At 40.0% G+C, this 22111-nt stretch overlaps 1 protein-coding gene across 5 annotated transcripts in view; it reads right to left on the reverse strand.

The window, feature by feature from the left end:
• Positions 1–22111, reverse strand: part of RPGRIP1 (RPGR interacting protein 1) — a 64688-nt gene that overhangs the window by 39738 nt on the left and 2839 nt on the right. For 2 of the 5 annotated variants that reach the window (XM_060096506.1, XM_060096508.1), the window contains 4 exons: positions 21517–21667; positions 16449–16633; positions 15942–16145; positions 15269–15407 (listed from right to left, as the gene is read on the reverse strand). In XM_060096506.1, coding sequence (XP_059952489.1) covers positions 15269–15407; positions 15942–16145; positions 16449–16633; positions 21517–21667 — 679 coding nt within the window. Of the gene's footprint in view, positions 1–15268; positions 15408–15941; positions 16146–16448; positions 16634–17935; positions 18279–18731; positions 18884–19044; positions 19498–21516; positions 21668–22111 lie in introns of all 5 variants that reach the window. The other 3 variants (XM_060096504.1, XM_060096505.1, XM_060096507.1) reach the window with 3 other exon arrangements.

A 22111-nucleotide genomic window follows, 5' to 3' on the forward strand; every position in this document is an offset into this window, starting at 1 on the left:
GGAGCAGCTGGGCCCGTGAGCCATGGATGCTGAGCCTGCGCGTCCGGAGCCTGTGCTCCACAACGGGAGAGGCCACAACAGTGAGAGGCCCACGTATCGCAAAAAAAAAAAAAAAAAAAAAAAAAAAAAATCAATGGATACACTAGAGAGTCCAGAAATAAATCCACAGACTTATGTTCAATTAATCTATGACAAAGCAGACAAGAATATACAATGGAGAAAAGACAGCCTCTTTGATATGTGGTGCTGAGAAAACTGGACAGCTACAGGTAAACAAACGATTCTCTAACACCATATACAAAAATAAACACAAAATAGATAAAAAACCTAAATGGAGGCTTCCCTGGTGGCGCAGTGGTTAAGAATCTGCCTGCCAATTCAGGGGACACGGGTTGGAGCCCTGGTCCGGGAAGCTCCCACATGCCTTGGAGCAACTAAGCCCATGTGCCACAACTACTGAGCCCACGTGCCTAGAGCCTGTGCTCCAAAACAAAGAGAAGCCACTGCAATGAGAAGCCTGCACACACAACAAAAAGTAGCCTCCACTTGACACAACTAGAGAAAGCCCATGTGCAGCAACGGAGACCCAACGCAGCCAAAAAAAATGAAAAAAAAAAAAACCCTACATGGAAGACCAAAAGCATAAAACTCTCAGAGGAAAACAGGCAGAACACTCTTTTTTTTAAATAATTAATTAATTAATTTATTTATTTATTTTTGGCTGTGTTGGGTCTTCATTTCTGTGCGAGGGCTTTCTCTAGTTGTGGCAAGCGGGGGCCACTCTTCATTGCGGTGTGCGGGCCTCTCACTGTCGCGGCCTCTCTTGTTGTGGAGCACAGGCTCCAGATGTGCAGGCTCAGTAGTTGTGGCTCACGGGCCCAGTTGCTCTGCGGCATGTGGGATCTTCCCAGACCAGGGCTCGAACCCGTGTCCCCTGCATTGGCAGGCAGATTCTCAACCACTGTGCCACCAGGGAAGCCCCCAGAACACTCTTTAACATAAATCATAGCAATAATTTTTTATATCGGTCTCCTAAAGCAAAGGAAATAAAACAAAAAATAAACAAATGGGACCTAATTAAACTTAAAAGCTTTTGCACAGCAAGGGAAACCATCGACAAAATGAAAAAACCTGCTGAATAAGACAATATATTTGCAAATGACATGACCAATAAGAGGTTTATATCCACAACATATAAACAGCTAATACAACTGAACATAAAAAATAATCCAATTTAAAAATGTGCAGGGACCTCCCTGGTGGCTAAGTGGTTAAGAATCCACCTGCCAATGCAGGGGACACGGGTTCAAGCCCTGGTCTGGGAAGATCCCACATGGTCTGGAGCAACTGAGCCCATGTGCCACAACTACTGAGCCTGCACTCTGCAGACTGAGAGCTACAACTACTGAGCCTGCGCACCACAACTACTGAAGCTTGTGTGCCCTAGAGCCCACGCGCCACAACTACAGAGCTTCCATACTGCAACTACTGAAGTCCGTGCACTCTAGGGTCTGCCTGCTGCAACTACTGAGCCCCTGTGCTGCAACTACTGAAGCTTGTGCACCTAGAGCCCATGCTCCACAACACGGGAAGCCACTGCAATGAGAAGCCTGTGCACAGCAAGGAAGAGTAGCCCCCACCTGCTGCAACTAGAGGGAGACCATGTGTGGCAACAAAGACCCAACGCAGCCAAAAAAAAAAAAAAAAAAGTGCAGAAGAAGTGAATAGACACTTTTCCAAAGAGGAAATGCAGATGGCCAACACATGAAGAGATTTTCAACATTGTTAACCATCAGGGAAATGCAAATCAAAGCCACAACGAGATATCACCTCACACCAGTTAGAATGGCTATCATCAAAAAGAACACAAATAACAAATGTTTGTGAGGATGTGGAGAAAAGGGAACCCTTGTACACTGTTGGTGGAAATGTAAATTGGTGCAGCCACTATGGAAAACAGTATGAAGGTTCCTTAAAAAACTAAAAATAGAGTTGCCATATGATCCAGCAATCCCACTCCTGGGCATATATCCAGAGAAAACTATAATTCGAAAGGATACATGCTCCCTAGTGTTCACAGCAGCATTATTTACAATTGCCAAGATATGTGCCCATCAACAGATGAGTGGATGAAGAAGATGCTGTATATATATATACAGTGGAATACTACTCAGCCATAAAAAAACAATGAGATGTTTCCATTTGCAGCAACAAGGAAGGACCTAGAGAATACTATGCTTAGTAAAATAAGTCAGACAAAGACAAACCCTGTATGATATCACTTATATATGAAATCTAAAAAATACAACAAACTAGTCAATAAACAAAAAAGAAGCAACTCACAGATATAGAGAACAAACTAGTGGGGAGAGGAAAGGGGTTGGTGCTATTAAGAGGTACAAATTATTATGTATGAAATAAGCTACAAGGATATGTTATACAATACAGGGAATATAGCCAATATTTTATAATAACTATAAATGGAGTATAGCCTTTAAAAATTGTGAATGACTACATTTACTCCTATAACTTATATAGTACTGTATATCAGCTATACTTCAATTTTTTAAAAAAGCACAATGAGAGAGGAGGATCAACATGGCAATGTAGGAGGACGTGGAGATCACCTTTCCCCACAAATACATCAAAAATATTTAAATGTACATGTCATAATTAAAGAACCAATGTTGATATATTAAAAAGAAAATACAGGGCTTCCCTGGTGGCACAGAGCAACTAAGCCCATGAGCCACAACTACTGAGCCTGTGCTCTAGAGCCCGTGAGCCACAAACTACTGAGCCCGCGTGCCACAACTACTGAAGCCCGCATGCCTAGAGCCTGTGCTCCACAGCAACAGAAGCCACCAGAATAAGAAGCCCACGCACTGCAGCAAAGAGTAGCCCCCGCTCACCACAACAAGAGAAAGCCCGTGTGCAGCAATGAAGACTCAACACAGCCAAAAATAAATTAATTAATTAATTTTAAAAAGAAAGAGAGAAAAAACATCTAAATATGAAACAATTTTCACAGAAAACCAACTGGAAACTGCCAGAAGATCTCTTATAGAACCAAAACTGCAAGAAAGATCTCCATGTAATCAGGTAGGATAGGGGGAAAGAAAAAAAAGAAAGGCGTCAGGATGGGACTGGTGCCCCTGGGAGTGATCTGTGATGGAGGGAATGTCCACATGGGCTGGCCCTGGCCCTGGGGAGCCTTCTTGCCTGCTGAGAGGTCCAATGGGACAGATAGAGGGCTGGAGGGGCTTAGACTCTGTTTGCAAGGACTGTGCTTATGCTGGCTTGCTAGCAATCAGGATGGAGAAAGACCAGGGCTGATGGCTGCTGCCTTGTCACACTTCCCTGACCAAATCATGTGCTGGGAGGGCTGCTAGTACATGCAGCAGCTGGGTGCTGAATCTCAGGTGGATGGATCCTGGGAGAGGACTTGGTTTAGCTGTGTGGAGACAGCCTACAGGGCCTTGGGTGTGGTCCAGGCAGAACCTTGGAGGTGATTATCAGCACACTGATGGTGGGGGTGGGTCTGGCCATAGTGGACTTTGTTGGCATGCTCACTGGGTGGTGCCAAAGAAACGAATGTCTCGGGTGGAGAGCCCCTGGGGAGGAGTAGGCAGCAGTTGTTTCTTGGCAGTAGTGCTCCAGCTCCATTCACCCCACACAGAAGCTTAGAGCCGGATCTGGGGCAGATAGGCCCTGGGAGAGGCCTGCTACAGAGGCAGCCCAGGTTGCAGGTGGCAGCACAACCACCTCGACTCCTGCAGCCACAGTGCCTTGGCCCCCAGCACCAGCCCACTCCACACCATAGCCTAGCACTAAGTCTGGTACAAATGCAACAGAGAAAGGGTTGTGACCTTGGGTTGATTCTGGTCAGAATCATGGATGCCTGCACCAGTGGGACATAGGTCTGCTGTGAGCACATGGGCTTTACATGCTTCGGTGGTCACCTCCTTTGGGGCAGGGCACACACTCAAGGGCAACGGACCTTGTCGAGTACGACCCTCAAGGCTTCTACTCCAACAACTGAGGAGTGGACCCTACCCCTGACAGGGCTGTTACAGCCATGGAAAAAAGAGGAGGCCCCACCCAAAATCCAGGGGAGGCTCTGGACACCACAACACATATCCCACCCCCTATTAAAAGGATAACGGCCAACACACTCTGAGGAAAGATGTGGCTAGCATCCATGCAAAAACCAGCCCTCACAACAAAAATACTGGACTCACATAGTCTACACACAGATGTTCCCACATAAAAATACCCCTTCAAGACCACAGTACATAACTGTTTCTCCTAAATTCATAGAGACAGAGAAAGTTAAGTAAAATGAAAAAGAAGAGGAACTACTCCCAATTAAAAGAACAAGAAAAATCCCATGAAAGAACAAATAATGAAACAGACCTCACCAGTCTACTAGACCCTGAGTTCAAAAAGGAGGTAATAATCGTGCTAAAGGAATTAAGAAAGATTATTAATAGAAATGCAGATCACTGTAACAAGGAACTAGAAACTATAAAGAGGAACCAATCAAAATAAGACAACTCAATTGCCAACATAAAAAACAATATAAAAGCAATGAATAGCAGACTAAATAATGCAGAAGAAGGAATAAGTGATCTAGAAGATAGAATAATGGGAATCACCCACTCAGAACAGCAGATAGGAAGACAAATAACAATCAAATGAAAGCAACATATGAGATATATGGGATCATTCAAAACATACCAAACTACACATAATAGGGGTTCCTGAAGGAGAAGAGAGAGAGAAGGGGATCAAAAATGTATTTGAAGAAATTCTGGCTGAAAACTTCCCAAACCTAAAGAAGGAAACAGATATCCAGGTACGGGAAGCACAGAGGCTCCCAAACAAGATGAACCCAAACAGATCCAGACCAAGACATATTATAATTAAAATGGGAAAAATTAAAAATAAAGAGAGGATTCTAAAGCCAGCAAGAGAAAAACAGAGTCAGTTACAAGGGAACCCCCATTAAGGATATCAGCTGATTTCTCTGCAGAAACTGTGGGCCAGAAGGAAGTGGTATGATATATTCATAATTCTGAAAGGGAAAAACTTGCAACCTAGATACTCTACCCTGCAAGATTATCATTTAGAACAGAAGGAGGAAGAAAGAATTTCTCAGACAAGAAAAAACTAAAGAATACAGCAATACTAGACCTACCCTAAAGAAATATTTAAGGGTCTTCTCTAAATAGAAAAGAAGCAAGAATCTATAGGAAAGGGAAAATCACAATAGAAAAGGCAAATATATAAAAGGATTGAAGATCACTTAAATAAGCCAGTACATAGACTAAAAACAGTCAAAAGATTTTTGTAAAAGTGATTGTAACTCTAAATAACAGCAAAAGGATAAACATGAAGATGTAAAATAGGACACCAGAATCACAAAATGTGGGGGAGGGGAGTATAAAAATGTAGATCTTTCAGAATGTATTTGAACTTCTTTGACTATCAGTTTAAAACAAATAGATGTAGTTATGGGTCAACATACTAGAAAACCAGGGTACCACAAATCTAAAACATACAATAGATTCACACAAAAATAAAAAGAAAAGAACTCAAGCATAATACAAAAGAAAACCATCAAACTACAAAATGAAAAACAAAAATAAGAAGAAATCAATAAAGAAGAACTGCAAAATCAACTGGAAAGCAAGGTTTTAAATGGCAATAAATACACATCTATCAGTAATTACTTTAAATATCAATGGACTAAATGCTCCAATCAAAAGACATACAGTGGGGCTTCCATGGTGGCGCAGTGGTTGAGAGTCCGCCTGCCGATGCGGGGGACATGGGTTCATGCCCTTGTCTGGGAAGATCCCACGTGCCACGGAGCGGCTGGGCCCGTGAGCCATGGCCGCTGAGCCTGCGCGTCCGGAGCCTGTGCTCCGCAACGGGAGAGGCCACAACAGTGAGAGGCCCGTGTACCGCAAAAAAAAAAAAAAAAAAAAGACATACAGTGGCAGACTGGATAAGAAAAACAAGAACCTACAATATGCTGTCTACAAGAGATTTACTTCAGGGTGAAACACACATAGGCTGAAATTGAGCGGATAATAAAAGGTATTTCATGCAAATAAAAATAACAAGACAGGGGTTAGCAATACTTACTTCAGACAAAAGAGACTTTGAAACAAGGTCCATAAAGAAAAACATAGAGGGACATTATAATAATAATAAAGGGATAAATACAAGAAGAGGATATGACACTCATTATCATATATGCACCCAATATAGGAGCACTTAAATACATAAAACACATACTAACAGAGATAAATGAAGAAATGAGTACAATAATAGGAGAGTTAACACCTCACTGACATCAATGGACAGATCATCCAGACAGAAAATCAATAAAGCAACAGAAGTTCTACACGATACAACAGACCAGTTGATTTAACTGATATCTACAGGACACTACATCTAAAAGAAAAAAACCCAGAATACATATTCTATTCAAGTGTGCATTGAACATTCTCTAGGATAGACCACATACTAGGTCACAAAACAAGCCCCAACAAATTTAAGAAGGTAGAAATTATTTCAAGCATCTTTTCTGACCACAAGGGTATGAAACTAGAAATCAACCACAGAAAGAAAAACAGGAAAAGAGTAAATACATGGAGACTAAACAACATGCTACTAAAAAACCAGTGGGTCAACAATGAAATCAAAGAGGAAAACAGAAAACATCAAGACTATGACACTGAAAACACAACCTTACAAAATCTACAGGAGGCAGTAAAAGCAGTTCTAAGAGGGAGGTTTATAGTGATACAGACCTTCCTCAAGGACAAGAAACATTTCAAATAAACAACCTAACCTACCACCTAAAAGAATTAGAATAAGAAAAAACAAAAGCCAAAGTCAGTAGTGGGAAGGAAATAATAAAGATCAGAGAGAAAACAAGTAAAATGGAAATTTAAAAACCAATAGAAAAAATCAGTAAAACCAAGAACTGGTTTTTTAAAAGATAGATAAAATCAAGAAACCTCTAGCCAGCCTCACCAAGAAGAAAAAAGACAGGACCCAAATAAACAAAATGAGAAATGAATAAGGAGAGATAACAACTGATACTGCAGAAATACAAAAAATCATAAGAGACGACTATGAACAGTTATATGCCAACAAACTGGACATCTAGAAGAAAAGGACAAGTTTCTAGAAACATACAGCCTGACAAAACTGAGTCAAGAACAAACAGATAACTTGAACAGACTGAACAGTAGAAGTGAAATAGAATCTGTAATAATAATTTTTAAAACTCCCTGCAAACAAAAGTCCAGGACTGGATGGCGTCACTGGGGCATTCTACCAAACATAAAAAGAACTTACACCTATCCTTCTCAAACTACCCAAATAATTGAAGAGGAGGGAACACTCCCAACTTCTTTCTAAGAAGCCACCATCACCCTGATACCAAAACCAGAGACGCTACAAAAAAGGAAAATTATAGGCCAATATCTTTGATGAATATAGATGCAAAAATCCTCAACAAAATACTAGCAAACAGAATCCAACAACACATTAAAAGGATCATACATCATGATCAAGTTGGGTTCATTCCAGGGCCACAAGGATGGTTCAAAATACACAAATCAACCAATGTGATACACCACATTAACAAAAATAAAGACAAAAACCACATGATTATCTCGATAGGTGAAGAAAAAGCATTTGATAAAATTCAATATTCATTCATGATAAAAACTCTCACCAAAGTGGATATGGAGGGACTATATCTCAACATAATAAAAGCCATTTATGACAAACCCATAGCCAACATAATATTCAACAGTGAAAAGCTGAAAGCCTTCCTGCTAAGTTCAGGAAAAAGACAAGGATGCCCACTCTCACCACTTCTATTCAACATAGTAATAGAAGTCCTAGCCACAGCAATTAGACAAGAAAAAGAAATAAAAGGTATCCAATTTAGAAGGGACAAGGTAAAACTGTCACTATTTGCAGATGACATAATTCTCTATACAGAGAACCCTAAGCTCTCCACACAAGAACTATTAGAGCTAATAAATGAATTCAGCAAGGTAGCAGGATATAAGATTAATATACAGAAATCTGTAGCATTTCTTTACACTAACAATGAGATATCAGAAATAGAAAGTAAAAAAAAATCCTGTTTAAAATCATGTTAAAAAAATAAAATACCTAGGAATAAACTTAACCAAGGAGGTTAAATATCTATATGCTGAAAACTATACAACACTGATAAAGGAAACTGAAGATGATTCAAGAAATGGAAAGATATTCCTTGATCTTGGATTGGAAGAATTAATATTGTTGAAATGGTCATACTACCCAAAGCAATCTACAGATTTAATGTAATCCCTACCAATATACCCATGACATTTTTGACAGAACTAGAACAAATAATCCTAAAATTTATATAGAACCACAAAAGACTGAGAATTGTCAAAGCAATCCTCTGGAAAAAGAACAAAGCTGGAGGCAGAACCCTTCCACACTTCAGACAATACTACAAAACTACAGCAATCAAAACAGTGTGGTACTGGCACAGAAACAGACATATAGACCAATGGAACAGAATAGAGAGCTCAAAAATAAACCCACACAACTACATTCAATTAATCTATGACAAAGGAGGCAAGAATATACAATGGAGAAAAGATAGTCTCTTCAACAAGTGGTGTTGGGAAAGCTGGACAGCTACGCATATATCAATGAAATTAGAACACTCCCTCATATCATACACAAAAATAAACTCAAAATGGTTTAAAGACCTACATTTAAGACATGACACTATAAAACTCCTAGAAGAGAACTTAGGTAAAACATCCTCTGACATAAATCAAAGCGATACATTTTTTAGATCAGTTTCCCAAGGCAAAAGAAATATAAGCAAAAAGATACAAATGAGGGCCTCCCTGGTGGCGCAGTGGTTGAGAGTCCGCCTGCCGATGCAGGGGACACGGGTTCGTGCCCCGATCCCGGAGGATCCCACATGCTGCGGAGCGGCTGGGCCCGCGAGCCATGGCCGCGGGGCCTGTGTGTCCGGAGCCTGTGCTCCGCAACGGGAGAGGCCACAGCAGTGAGAGGCCCGCGTACAGCAAAAAAAAAAAAAAAAAAAAAAGATACAAATGAGATCCAATCAAACTTAAAAGATTTTGCATAGCAAAGGAAACCATCAGCAAAATGAAAAGACAACCTACTGAATGGGAGAAAATATTTACAATATGATGTGATGGATAAGGGATTAATATCCAAAATACAGAAACAGCTCATAGAACTCAATATCAAAAAACCAAACAACACAATCAAAAACTGGGCAGAAGGGACTTCCCTGGTGGTCCAGTGGGTGAGACTCTGTGCTCCCAATGCAAGCGGAACCCAGTCAATCCCTGGTTCCCCGACCAGGGATCGACCGGGTTTGATCCCTGGCCGGGGAACTAGATCCCACATGTATGCCTCAACTAAAAGTCCACATGCCACAACTAGAGATCCTGCGTGCCGCAACTAAGACCCAGCACAGCCAAAATAAATAAATAAATAAACATTTTTTTTAATGGGCAAAACACCTAAATAGACATTTCTCCAAAGAAGACATACAGATGGCCAATAGGCACATCAAAAGATGCTCAACATCACTAATTATTAGAGAAATGCAAATCAAAACCACACTGAGGTATCACCTCACAGTGGTCAGAATGGCTATCATTAAAAATTCTACTAATAATAAATGCTGGAGAGGGTGTGGTGAAAATGGAACCCTCCTACACTATTGGTGGGAATGTAAATTGGTAAAACCACTGTGGAGAACAGTATGAAGTTCCTTAAGAAACTAAAAATAGAGCTACTATATGATGCAGCAATCTCACTCCTGGGCATATATCCTGAAAAGATGAAAACTCTAATTTTAAAAGACATGCACCCCAATGTTCATAGCAGCACTATTTCCGATAGCCAAGACATGGAAACAACCCAAGTACCCATCAACTGATGAATGGATAAAGAAAATGTGTCATTTATACACACACACACACACACACACACACACAATGGAATATTGCTCAGCCACAGAAAGAAATGAAATATTGCCATTTGCAGCAACATGGATGGACCTAGAGAATATCATATTAAGTGAAATAAGTCTGACAGAGAAAGACAAATAATATATGATATCACTTATACATGGAATCTAAAACATAATTCAAATGAATCTATATACAAAAGAGAAACAGACTCACAGACATAGAAAACAAAGTTATGTTTGCCAAAGATAAAAGGCAATAGGGGGCTTCCCTGGTGGCGCAGTGGTTGGGAGTCTGCCTGCCGATGCAGGGGACACGGGTTTGTGCCCCGGTCCGGGAGGATACCACGTGCTGTGGAGCGGCTTGGCCCGTGAGCCATGGCTGCTGAGCCTGCACGTCTGGAGCCTGTGCTCCGCAACGGGAGAGGCCACAACAGTGAGAGGCACGCATACCGCAGGAAAAAAAAAAGGCAATGGGGAGGGAAATTAGGAGTATGGGATTAGCAGATACAAACTATATACTATACATCAAATAGATAAGCAACAAGGATTTACTATATAGCACAGGGAACTATATTCAATAGCTTATAATAACCTATAATGGAAAATAATCTGAAAAAGTATATATATAAGTGACTCACTTTGCTATATACCTGAAACACAGTATTGTAAACCAACTATACTTCAATTTTAAAAAACATGAGATATCACCTCACGCCTGTCAGAAGGGTTATCATCAAAAGGAACACAAATCATAAATGTTGGCGAGGATGTGGAGAAATGGGAACCCTCGCACATTGTCAGTGGGAATGTAAATTGGTGCAGCCAATGTGGAAAACAGTATGGAGGTTTCTTAAAAAACTAAAAATAGGACTACCATATGACTCAACTATTCCACTCCTGCATATATATCCAAAAAAACTCCACCATAAAACACTAATTCTAAAGATACACGCACCCCAATATTCATAGCAGCATTATTTACAATTGCCAAGATATGGAAGAAAGTGTCCATCAACAGATGAATGGATAAAGAAGATATATATACAATGGAATATGACTCAGCCATAAAAAAGAATGAAATTTTGCCATTTGTAGCAACATGGGTGGACTTGGAGGGTATTATGCTAAGTTAAATAAGTTAGAAAAAGACATACTATATGATATCACATATGTGGAATCTAAAAAATAAAACAAACTAGTGAATATAACAGAAAAGAAACAGACTTGCAGATATATAGAACAAGCTAGTGGTTACCAGCTGGGAGTGGGAAATGGGGAGGGGCAAGGTAGAGGTAGAGGATTCAGAGGTAGAGGATTTTATACTATGTATAAAATAAATAAGCTACAAGAATATATTTTACATCACAGGGAACATAGTCATATTTTATAATAACTAAATTGAGTATAACCTTTTACTATTGTGAGTCACTATGTTGTAAACCTATAAAAATTGTCCCGATCTGGACACTCAGATTAAAGATAGATGAATCTGATGTTCAAATCCAGGATCTGCCGAAACAAAACAAAGAAAGCGACCCACAACTGACTATTGAGAGTGACAGTTGAGATCCCAGAAAAAACAGACCTTCTTTTCATGACTTCATTTTTTGAATGAAGATATGAATTATATATATATCACTTTAAATATTGCCTCTGTCCCCTTTTTTGTCTTCTCCTACATTTTATTGAATATAGGACCATCTCATTTTATCCCTTATATCTCTTTTCTCTTTTCTGTAGGGTCATTCATTCTACAAAAAAGTAATAGGTCTTCAAGGTTTTGGTGAACTTCATATGAGCTCTCTTAGTGATGTTAGTTACTGGGTCAGATGTTAGCCTTGGTTGTGCTTCTGTCTTACATAAAACATGCACATGTACAAGTCACTTAACCTTGTTATGGATGGAATGTCTGTATCTTAAGTATTTGAAAAGAATTAAAGGTAAAAGCTTTCATTAAAAAAAGAAAAAAAAACCCAGAAATTCATTCTCTCACAGGTCTGGAAGCTAGACATCCACAATCAAATCCGTGCTCACTCCAAAGGCTCCAGAAGACAATCTGTCTTTTCCCTTTTTCCTTGTCTTTTCCAGCTTCTGGGAGCTTCAGGCATTCCTCGGCTTGTGGCCACATCACTCCAATCTCTGACTATATGGTCATGTTGCTTCCTCCTCATCTGCCTGTGTCTCTAATAAGAACACTTTCATTGGATTTAGAGTCTACTCAGATAATCCAAGATAATCGCATCTCAAGATCTTTAATTACACCTGCAAAGGCTTTTTTCAAATAAGTAACATTTACAGGTTCTGAGGTTTAGGATATGAACATGTCTTTGTGGAGGTCACCAATGAACCCATTAGATTATTTATTTAAATTATGAATATATTTTAAACCCACAAGCTAATATTTTTGCTTTACACAGTCATTTAAAATTAACCTATATTCTTTGCTCTTCATTCCCTGTTGCATCTTTGTGTTTCCTTCTGGGATAATTTTCCTTCAGCCTAAAGAAAAAACTGTAAGTTTTCTTTAAAATGTAGCTTTGGAGAAAACTCTCCATTTTGTCTTTAAATGTCTATTGTGTTTTAATTCTGAAGGATCTTTTTGTTGTGTAGAGACAACACACACTTGATTGGTACTTAGTTATTTTCTTTTAGCACACTGAAATTATCTTGCCACTGGTTTCTGACTACAGTTGTCACTCTTGGTATGTCATTGTCCATCTTACTGATGCACCCATGACCGTCTTTCTTTTAAATGGATATTTTTGGTATTTTCACTTTGATTTTATTTTCTGCAATTTTACTCTGATATATCTAGATTTTGATTCATTTTTACTTATCCTGCTTGAGTTTCATTTCATTGAATATTAATACCTTTTATTTAGTTCTGGAAAACTCTAAGTCATTATCACTTTCAATATTGCCTGTGTCCCCCTTCTTTATCTTCTACTAGATTTAATTAAGTGCAGCTTAGACCTCCTCATTTTCTCTCTTTTCTCCTCTTTAGCATTTTCCATCTTGCCGTCTTTCTGTGCTTTATTCTGGATATTTTCCATTTTTCTCATTTTAGTTGTGTCTAATCTGCTTTTAACCCATCTATTTCCCTCATAAATTTCTGTATTTAGCAGTTCTATCATTTCTATTGATTCATTTTCAAATTTGCAATGTATTTTGCAAACATTTTGTAATTGATTCAGGCAAAAAAAATCCACACATAAACATAAATGGATGCCAAAATTATTAGGTGAAATCTGAGAAAGAATAAGATATTTATATGGACTCAAAATATTTTCTCATAGATTACTTAATAATTACAAAGGAAAAAATGATAACTTTTTGATGGAAAATGTGGCAGATGCTTTCTTAGTCAAGTGATCAAAGTTAACATCACCAATAATGGCACAAACTGACATCACGTACCTCCTAATGTGATGCAGTGAAAAAGGATACAATATCACTTCTGTGGTATTCCTGTAAAAAAATTCATAACCTGAATCTAACAACAAACAAACATCAAACAAATCCAAATTGAGGCACTCTCTACAGAACAGCTCATCTATACTCTTAAAAAATGTCAATATCATGAAAAACAAAGAAAAGATAAGGAACTGTTCCAGATTAAAGGAAACTAAAGGGACATGACTGAATGCAATGTATGATCCCAGATTAGATAAGGGGGGTGAGGCAAGCCTGCTATAATGAACATTACAGAGACAATTGACAAAATCTGAAAAATGGACTGGACATTGGGTAATAACCTATCCATGTTATGTTTGCAAACTTGATAGTTGTACTGTCGTTATATAATATCGTTTTCCTAACTGAAATATACAGCAGTAAGGGGGACTGATATTTGCAAATTATTCTCAACTGTTTCAGGAAAAAAAATGATAAAGCAAAACGTGGAAAAGCATTAAAAGTTGATGAATTTGAATAAAGGTTTTATGTGAAATTGTTTGTCTTATTCGTGTAGCTCTTATATAATTTTGAAATTATTTTAAAACAAAATGTTTTTAAAAACTTATAGTATCAATTTTCAAAGCCCCAGTTCCTTGCTAAAATTTTAAAGTTCAGCTTTTATCTTCATGAAGGTAGTAAACACAGCTGTTAATGCAGGTTGTGGCTGATAACTCCAGTGTCTGGAGTCCTAGTGGGCTTCAGGTCAGCTCTTGTCTCTCTAGCCTGAAAGTGCTCAAGGCACAGTTCTGTCTCTCAGAGGATAAGAGGCTCAGAACAGGGCCTCCCTGGTGGCGCAGTGGTTGAGAGTCCGCCTGCCGATGCAGGGGATACGGGTTCGTGCCCCGGTCTGGGAGGATCCCATATGCCGCGGAGCGGCTGGGCCCGTGAGCCATGGCCGCTGGGCCTGCGCGTCCGGAGCCTGTGCTCCGCAACGGGAGAGGCCACAACAGTGAGAGGCCCACATAACGCAAAAAGGAAAAAAAAAAAAAAAAAAAGAGGCTCAGAACAGTGCTGCCATCAGGATGCCAGACCAGAGTGGGAAATTCTGCTCTGGGCAGACACCTGCCTATGCTGGGCAGAAACGAGATTCAGAGTGTATTCCCATTTCTCCACCCCAAAAGACCACCGAAAGCATGGTTCTGTCTCTCTACTGCTTCCTCCAGACCAGCAATGTCCCCAGGCTGAAGTAATTCCAGCTGACCTCTCTGAGCTCCAAACATCTCTCCAATCTCGGCTAGGTGATTCCTCCCTCCCTAATTATTGGCACTTTAACGCTTTTAAGAAATATATTAACTTTAGCTTTTCAGTTGTCATCAATGGGAAAGTTGGTCTGAATCACCTAGTTTGCCATTATTATAACCTGAAATCATAACCTTCTTTTCCTTTTAACCCAAAAGCTTTGCCTTATTTTAAAAGAAATTTGGATTCATATCACAAATGAGCCAATCACCCTCTTCCTCTTATTTCTTTGTAACCGTAAGTCACGAGACCCTGAAGTGAATTAACATTTTATGCTTGCTAGCTAAAGTGGCTAGATAGCTAGCTAGCTAGCTTTAAATACATAGACAGCTACTTTCTTTCAGAATTACAGCTTGGTTGGCCTAACCAGCACACTTGTAACATCAAACCGAGCCTAGGATCTCCAGTACTAATTTTTCATGAAAAGTTTAGCAATGAAAGATGAAAGAAGAAAGTAAATAACCAGCTTGATAAAATGATCCAATGATTACAGAGGAAAATCAGGTTTAAAAAAGACAATACCATTCACAGGATGTAGGGCTTCCTTTAGTATCCGTGCTGAATGGGATGATGTCATTTCCTCTTCCTTTTGCTGATTTTTTAAACCATCATCTGTGGAGATCTTAAGCCCTGAGAATTTCCATTCAGTGTAGTTCTCCTGCTTCAGATTCAAATAACTATATATAAGTATATTGTGTAATTATAATAATTTAATATAATTGATATTGCATAATATATAATTGATGTAATTGATACAATATAAATAATAATGAATTATATATAATTATAGTCATATAATATATATTTATAATCTCATATATATGTGTGTATATGTATTTTAGGCTACACAGTAACTTTAATCCAGTTTCCTATGAAGAAAAGGCAGTATCAAGTACATAGTAGGTGTTCAATAAATACCTGTTCTTTATTTTGATTACAGTTGAAGTAGCCTGGTTAGGACTGTCGTACTAAAGTTCTAAGCATAAATTACAGAGTCCACAATCTGTTGAATTAAATTACATTGAAATGAACAGTCCAGAGGTTTATTAAACTATTTACATTTGTGGAAACACATGCTTGCCACAAAAAGCCATGAATATCGCGGTGTGCCTACTTCTGCTTCTACCTCTGAGAATAATATATTTGGGGACACTACAACCCATATTTTAGTTCTTCAGGGTTTCTAAGGCCTTACCTGTAGTGTATTTCCATTTAAGATGTTATGACTAAGATACTCCATTCTGTTCTTTCCTTGAATGCCTGTTCTTTTGCCATGTTTTCTTCTTGAGTAACCTGTAACCTGGTGTTCCCTTTCCTTTCTTTCTCCCACCTGAGGAGGTTTTCGCTTAGCTTGATACTGGCCAGCTTCAATGGGAATCTCAATAGATACCATCTGGTCCTAAAGAGAAGGATCAGAGCCTTACAAGGTGATAGTTTAACAGCCTTGATACTCAAGGATGGGATTTATGAGCTAGCATCGGACTTCATTTCTCTCCTGCTGTAAAGCTGAGAGATGCCATCTCTTCCCTCACCACAATAAAACCCAGGATTTTGCTCCATCCTTAGCCTCATGGCATTATGAATGATGCAGATTAAATTTGCAGAACACATGACATTCACAGAAGGAATTTCTTTTACCCCAATTTTAATACTGTCTTCCTCAAATCAAATTTGCTGCATAGGATTGGTGGAGATCTGCTACCTGGGGATGAAAGGAAGCCTCTTCCTCTTCAGCTGAGGTATCTAAACTGTCCTTGGTGTCCTTCTCCTCACTCAGAGCTTCTGGTTTTGGGAAACTCTCCGGGGGTAGATAGCAAGACTTCCAATCCAGTTGCACCTGAACAGATCCATTGGGTTTCCCCCCAGGGTCCGTGAGGTTAAAATCACCTGAGAGACACACAGACATTAATAAGATCCAATCACATGAAATAGGCAAGTGAGCGTTTAACAGCACCTTATCTATTACCTCCCCAGTTTGAATTTCACCATATTTTGTTTGTAATTAACTCACATCCACCAAGTAATCATGATGACAATACACTCAGAAGTAACATAAAATATCAGTGAATATTTACATTCACTCACAATATTTACTTCCAATATTCACTTAGAATATTTATAGGGGAAAATGGGTATCTCCAGGTTCAGGAAGGGATAGTCAAAAGATATACAGAGAGGTATAGCTTGCTTGTCGTCAGTCACCCAGCCAATAAACAAGAGCACATTCTTATTACTATTACCAAATGGTTGCTATGCCTTAGGCATACTAAGAAAACCATTATCTATACCCAAGTGGTCCGTATTTTTAAAATAACAAAAGCAAAGAAAACTTAAGCACAATGGCTTTTTCCAAATGCCAGACTTCTGATTTGTAACACTGATTAACAGACGGCTCACATTGCCTCTCTTTGGCAAAGGATGAGTTGTGAGCAGAAGTGTCAGCCGCTTTTTTTCTTTCTTTCTTTCTTTCTTTCTTTTTTTTTTTTTTTTAGCACTTGTGGTATTGGGAGGAGGGAGGCCTCACGCACTTCCTGGAACATCCAAAAGCTTGTTAAACATCATTGATACTGGCTACACCCATTCACACTTCCTAATGAGAGCACGGACATTGCTGCCTCACCCTCCCCAGAACTGCAACCAGAGAGATGACCCTTCTTTGGTGTACCTTACAACCCTGGCTATGAACATATGATAAGGTAGTATGGAGTTCAGCTCCGTATGGGGGGGAAAAATCCAAGAAATTTGTCATACGTGGCATGGAAGACTAATTTGGGTCTAATGTTTAAAAGGAGCAAGAGAATTACGGGGGAATGTTAAGGACATAGCTTATAATCTGATATCTAGTCATGTGCTAAGAAATAATAAGCCTTAAGTAAAGACAAATACTGGGAAGCACTATAGAGATGGAAAATGTTGGTTCAGACACAGAGGTATGGACTTCAGATTAGTGGGTCTACCCCCTTGGGAATCTTGCTTCTGTTGCTGAAAAGAAGCAAAAGAAGTCAATGTTTCTATATGATTAGTGAGGCTTTAAGTCTTCTACTCTCTCACTCCTGACAATATTCTCAAATCCTTTCAGCAGGTTTTAAGAGAAACTGTTCCAAGCAAGTAATCGAAGAAAAGTAGAATTAGGACAGGGAGACAACACTGGGCAGAGAGCATAAAGAGGTAATAACCTTGAACTCCCACCTTTAATGGATTTGTTTTGTGCAAGAGGAAGCAAGGGCACTTGGACGCGGCCAAGGTACGAGCCAGGCTCTGTGTCTTCATCATCAAAAACGTACACAGACAGGGCCTCCTGCCTCAGATACTGATCCAGGTCAGAAGTCACAAGCACTGGGAATCGAGCCTGGTCTCTGAAGTAGGGATTGTTACTGGCTGGAATGACGGCGGTGTCGTGGTCAGAAAAGGTAAAGAAGCGATACATGGCGTATGGACTGGGTTGGGCTCCCAGCCATCGACTCTGGAGGCCGCAGCACCGGATGACTTCCACCCGCAGCTCATTCTGATGCTTCCTGGTCTCCGATCTGGGCTGAAAAGATGTTGGTCTTGGATTGAGGAAAAGGGCAAGCTGAGAGAGTTGTGCAGGTGAAGCCCAGCACCCTTAATGAGGAAGAGCTATGACCTAAAGAACTGCTGAATCCTGACTGGGTCACAGAGAAGCCTAATCAATGACTTTCACCTGCCTGCAAATTGACTCTGGCAGATAATTATACGAGGGAGATGCTGGCACTCAGGCCTCATCTTAGAGATTGGAACAGAGAAGGCATTTTGTTCACAGCAGGGAGAGGTAGCTAGCTCCAAGGGCATGATTTCATTTCAAACTCAAGCTTGACCAAGGGAAGTATCTGGACTAGTTGTGGTGTGACAGTTTTTCTCTTTCATTCACATTCAACAAGTACTTATTGAGTGGAATACTGAGCTGTTCTCATGAGCTGCTTGGCTGAGTCTCCTTTGAGATGCATGGGCAGATCCTTTTTCTCACCTCATCCTCCTGGGCCTCCCAGGCTCCAAGTACATTGGCTGACAGGTATGCCTGGGCTTTCTTTCGCTTATTGTATGCTTGTAGGCTGGATCTTATGGGGAAGTGCAGCCTCATCCAGTACTCTAGCACCCCAAAGACTTCTCCACCAGCTCCTGGGTAGCAGAAAGTATGAAAGGCATGGAGGATACAGATGGTGTGGCGAGGATCAAGAATAAAGGCAGAGGAATAAAATGGGAAACCACCAGAAGACAACTATACACTTTGGGAAATTCCACATTAGTCCAGGGAACTGTGGGAGGCTGACAGCACTTACCAGTAAGTGTGGCAGAGCCATGGACTCTCTCCACAGTTTCTAGAACCCTGTCAAAGCAAATCCAGCCAGCTGCAAGGGTGTGGTGCTCACTGGCTATAGCCTGGTGTAGATGAAGCTGAGCTGACGTCCCTTGAAGGTAGTGCAAGAAGAGGGAATCTGTCTCCACCACATACTGGGAAGTGAAGTCATAGAGGGGCTGCAGCCCCACAGCTAGTGGGGTGCAGTGGGTTTCAAAGTCATAGAAAGAATAGGTGCAGAAAGTGGTAGGTTGAGTGTCTCCAGCCTGAGCCAGGGCAGCAGGTGTCAGGAAGGCCTGATGGATGTGCAGTTCAAAAAGATTCTCACTCTGATGCCGTGGAGAAATGTCCACTTTATCCTCATCTCCATGGTCTGGCAGTGGTTTCAGACATAATGACAACTGTCGGGTGCCATAAGCCACATCTTTGAGTTGTTCTAGAGGGGAAAGAAAACTGCCTATCCATTAAAGGGTAGGGAATTCTTCCTTAGGGTAAAGGAAGGTGGACAGAAAGAGAATAAAAACCATGGTGGAAGTCCAAGTTGTGACTATCTTAAGAAACGATGTGATTCAAAAAGAAAAGCAATAGAATGACAATCAGGTGCTTTGAATTCTGATGGCCAAATAATCCAATGCCTACTTTAGAGATGAGGCACAACATGAGTGATTGGAAAGTAAATGCTAAGCTCAGGAAAACACTGGAGGCACAATTTCATCTATAGATGACATCATTTTGGATTACAGCAGGATCCTGTGAATTAATTGTTAATTCCATTACAGAAACACTAGAAACACAAAATGCGAGTATTTCCAAAAGTTTGGGATATTGGCCTTGGAGAAAATAGCAAGTTATAGTCATGGTGTCTATGACATTACACTGGGCCCCATTAAGATGATTCCTCTTTTCCAGTCAGATCAATCACAAGAATCTTCATTCTGTTAAGAATTTGGTTTCATTGTAAAAAAAAAAAATCCACTTTAAGTCAAAGAGTAATGGAGTAAAAGTGGGGGAGGGCACTTACTGAAAAGAGATTGAAAATATTGGCAATGAGATACAAAATAAAGATATGTAAGACAGTCCACCAAATCTGTACATTACCTCCCATGTCCAACCAACCAGAAACTTTGATATATAGTCTGCTTCAAATCAGGGAGTATTTGAGTTGTCACAGTGTGTTGATGGTGAAGGTCCTATTCTAAGAGTTAAAGTAGTAGAAGAAAATATTTTGGGTACATCAGAATGTCTTCCTGCCCAAAATAAGTGGAATACAGAGACTGGTGAACAGTTTCTTAATTGATAAGACTAACATAAACAACTAAAATATATTCAAAATTTTGCATTACGTGGCACAAGGTCAATAATCTTAGCATATAAAGAACTTCTACAAATTAACAATATACTATTAAGAAATGAGTAAAGGGCAGGAACAGGCAAGTCTCAAAAGAAATAATTTAAATAACTGGTAAACACATGAAAAACTCTTCAGCCTTACCAGTAAGGAAAGAACTACAAGTTAAAGCAAATAAACCTTCAGAGGTAGGTATGTGTATTTATCCTGCACTGTCGCAGGAGAAAGACCCTGAATCTGAAAGACATGAGAATTTCAATCCAAAGGATTTCCTTTGTTATATGGCAGGGACCTTTTAACTGACTCACCCTGGCATGCATAAATCATGCTTCTGAATGACCCACCTCCCTTTACTCTAGTTCCAGGCTCACTAAGTATCCTTCTTATTGATTCTGCTTCCCCAAGAACGAGCTGCCATGAGCATATTCTCAAGGCAGCAATGAAAGAGCCACTATCATAAAATAACAAATGAACATTCGGGTGTAAATATCAGTCTTTGGTGAATTTGGTTAGTACGGGTCAGGTCTCTCACCACTGGGTATAATAACGAAGCCAATTTTCTCAATATGTAAGGCTGAGACCAGATCCTGGTCGACAGTGACTGAATTAAATACAGGAAGTATCACATTATAAAATTTGCATAAGTGTCCAGCCACCTGCCCTGTTATGTAGACATCCTCAAACTGCAACAAAGAATTCAGAGATTTTTAGAGAGAAATCACAGAAAAGGACGACAAGAGATGAGTGATGTAGCTCTATTATCTCCCAAAAACTGAAATATAGGCCTGGCTTGAGGAAACAATCTTGAGAGAGGGAGAGTGTTACCCACCCTGAGGGCCAACAGTGATACACTCTTATTTTCAAAATAGATTCAGCAATTGCTGGGCCCTGTTGAAACTCTCCAGAGAAAAGACACTGACATGATGCAGGAGAAGAAACTGCTAACCATGTATTAAAACAACAAAGATGACAGGATAATCAAGAATGTGAGGGATAAGTCCTATACTGAGACATAGAGGGCGCCCTCTTGACAGGTGCAGAGGGGAGCACGGGCATTTAGCTCTGTGACAGATCCTAAGAGGAAGTGAACAAAGTACTAAGACTTGCCGGATACTGGAAGGCCATGGCTTCTTAAAATACCTTCCAGCTGATTGATACGCTTGTTCTTGAGGTCTAGGAGTTGATTCAACCTCTCCAGTTTTTCTTTGTGAACTTTATTTTCGTTATCGGCTGTTGTCATCGTTGCCTCCAGTTCCTCCTGAAACGAAATAATGTCTGAACTTTTCTATCTCAGTGGCCCAGAACCAAAGAGCCCAGATAAAAAGGTGGTACTTGCTGGGTAAAGGAGACTCCACTATCTCCTTAGCAGGGCAGGTTTATCCACTAGAAAAAGGCTTAGGTTCCTCACAGACCCCTCCAGGACCAGTTGTGCTATTAGTGCCATAGGGTAGTATTTTTCCTGGGACTGGCAAAATTTGAACCCAGAAGCTTCCCACTTGCCATTTTCATTCGCTGGCCCCTTCTGGCTTTTATTGCCAAGGTGCCATGGGCGTGTGTGTGTCCTCAAGTTCTTCAAAGGACAGCACATCCTGTGTTTGCATAGGTCAGCATATCACCTTGCATCAGCCCTGGAAACTCGGGTCTTGCTTCATTCCCAGTCTTGTAAGTAGTTCCCATGTTCCCATTTATTTATCCCCTTCCT

This window comes from Mesoplodon densirostris, chromosome 4 (genome assembly GCF_025265405.1).
Source record: "Mesoplodon densirostris isolate mMesDen1 chromosome 4, mMesDen1 primary haplotype, whole genome shotgun sequence".
NCBI lineage: Eukaryota > Metazoa > Chordata > Mammalia > Artiodactyla > Ziphiidae > Mesoplodon > Mesoplodon densirostris.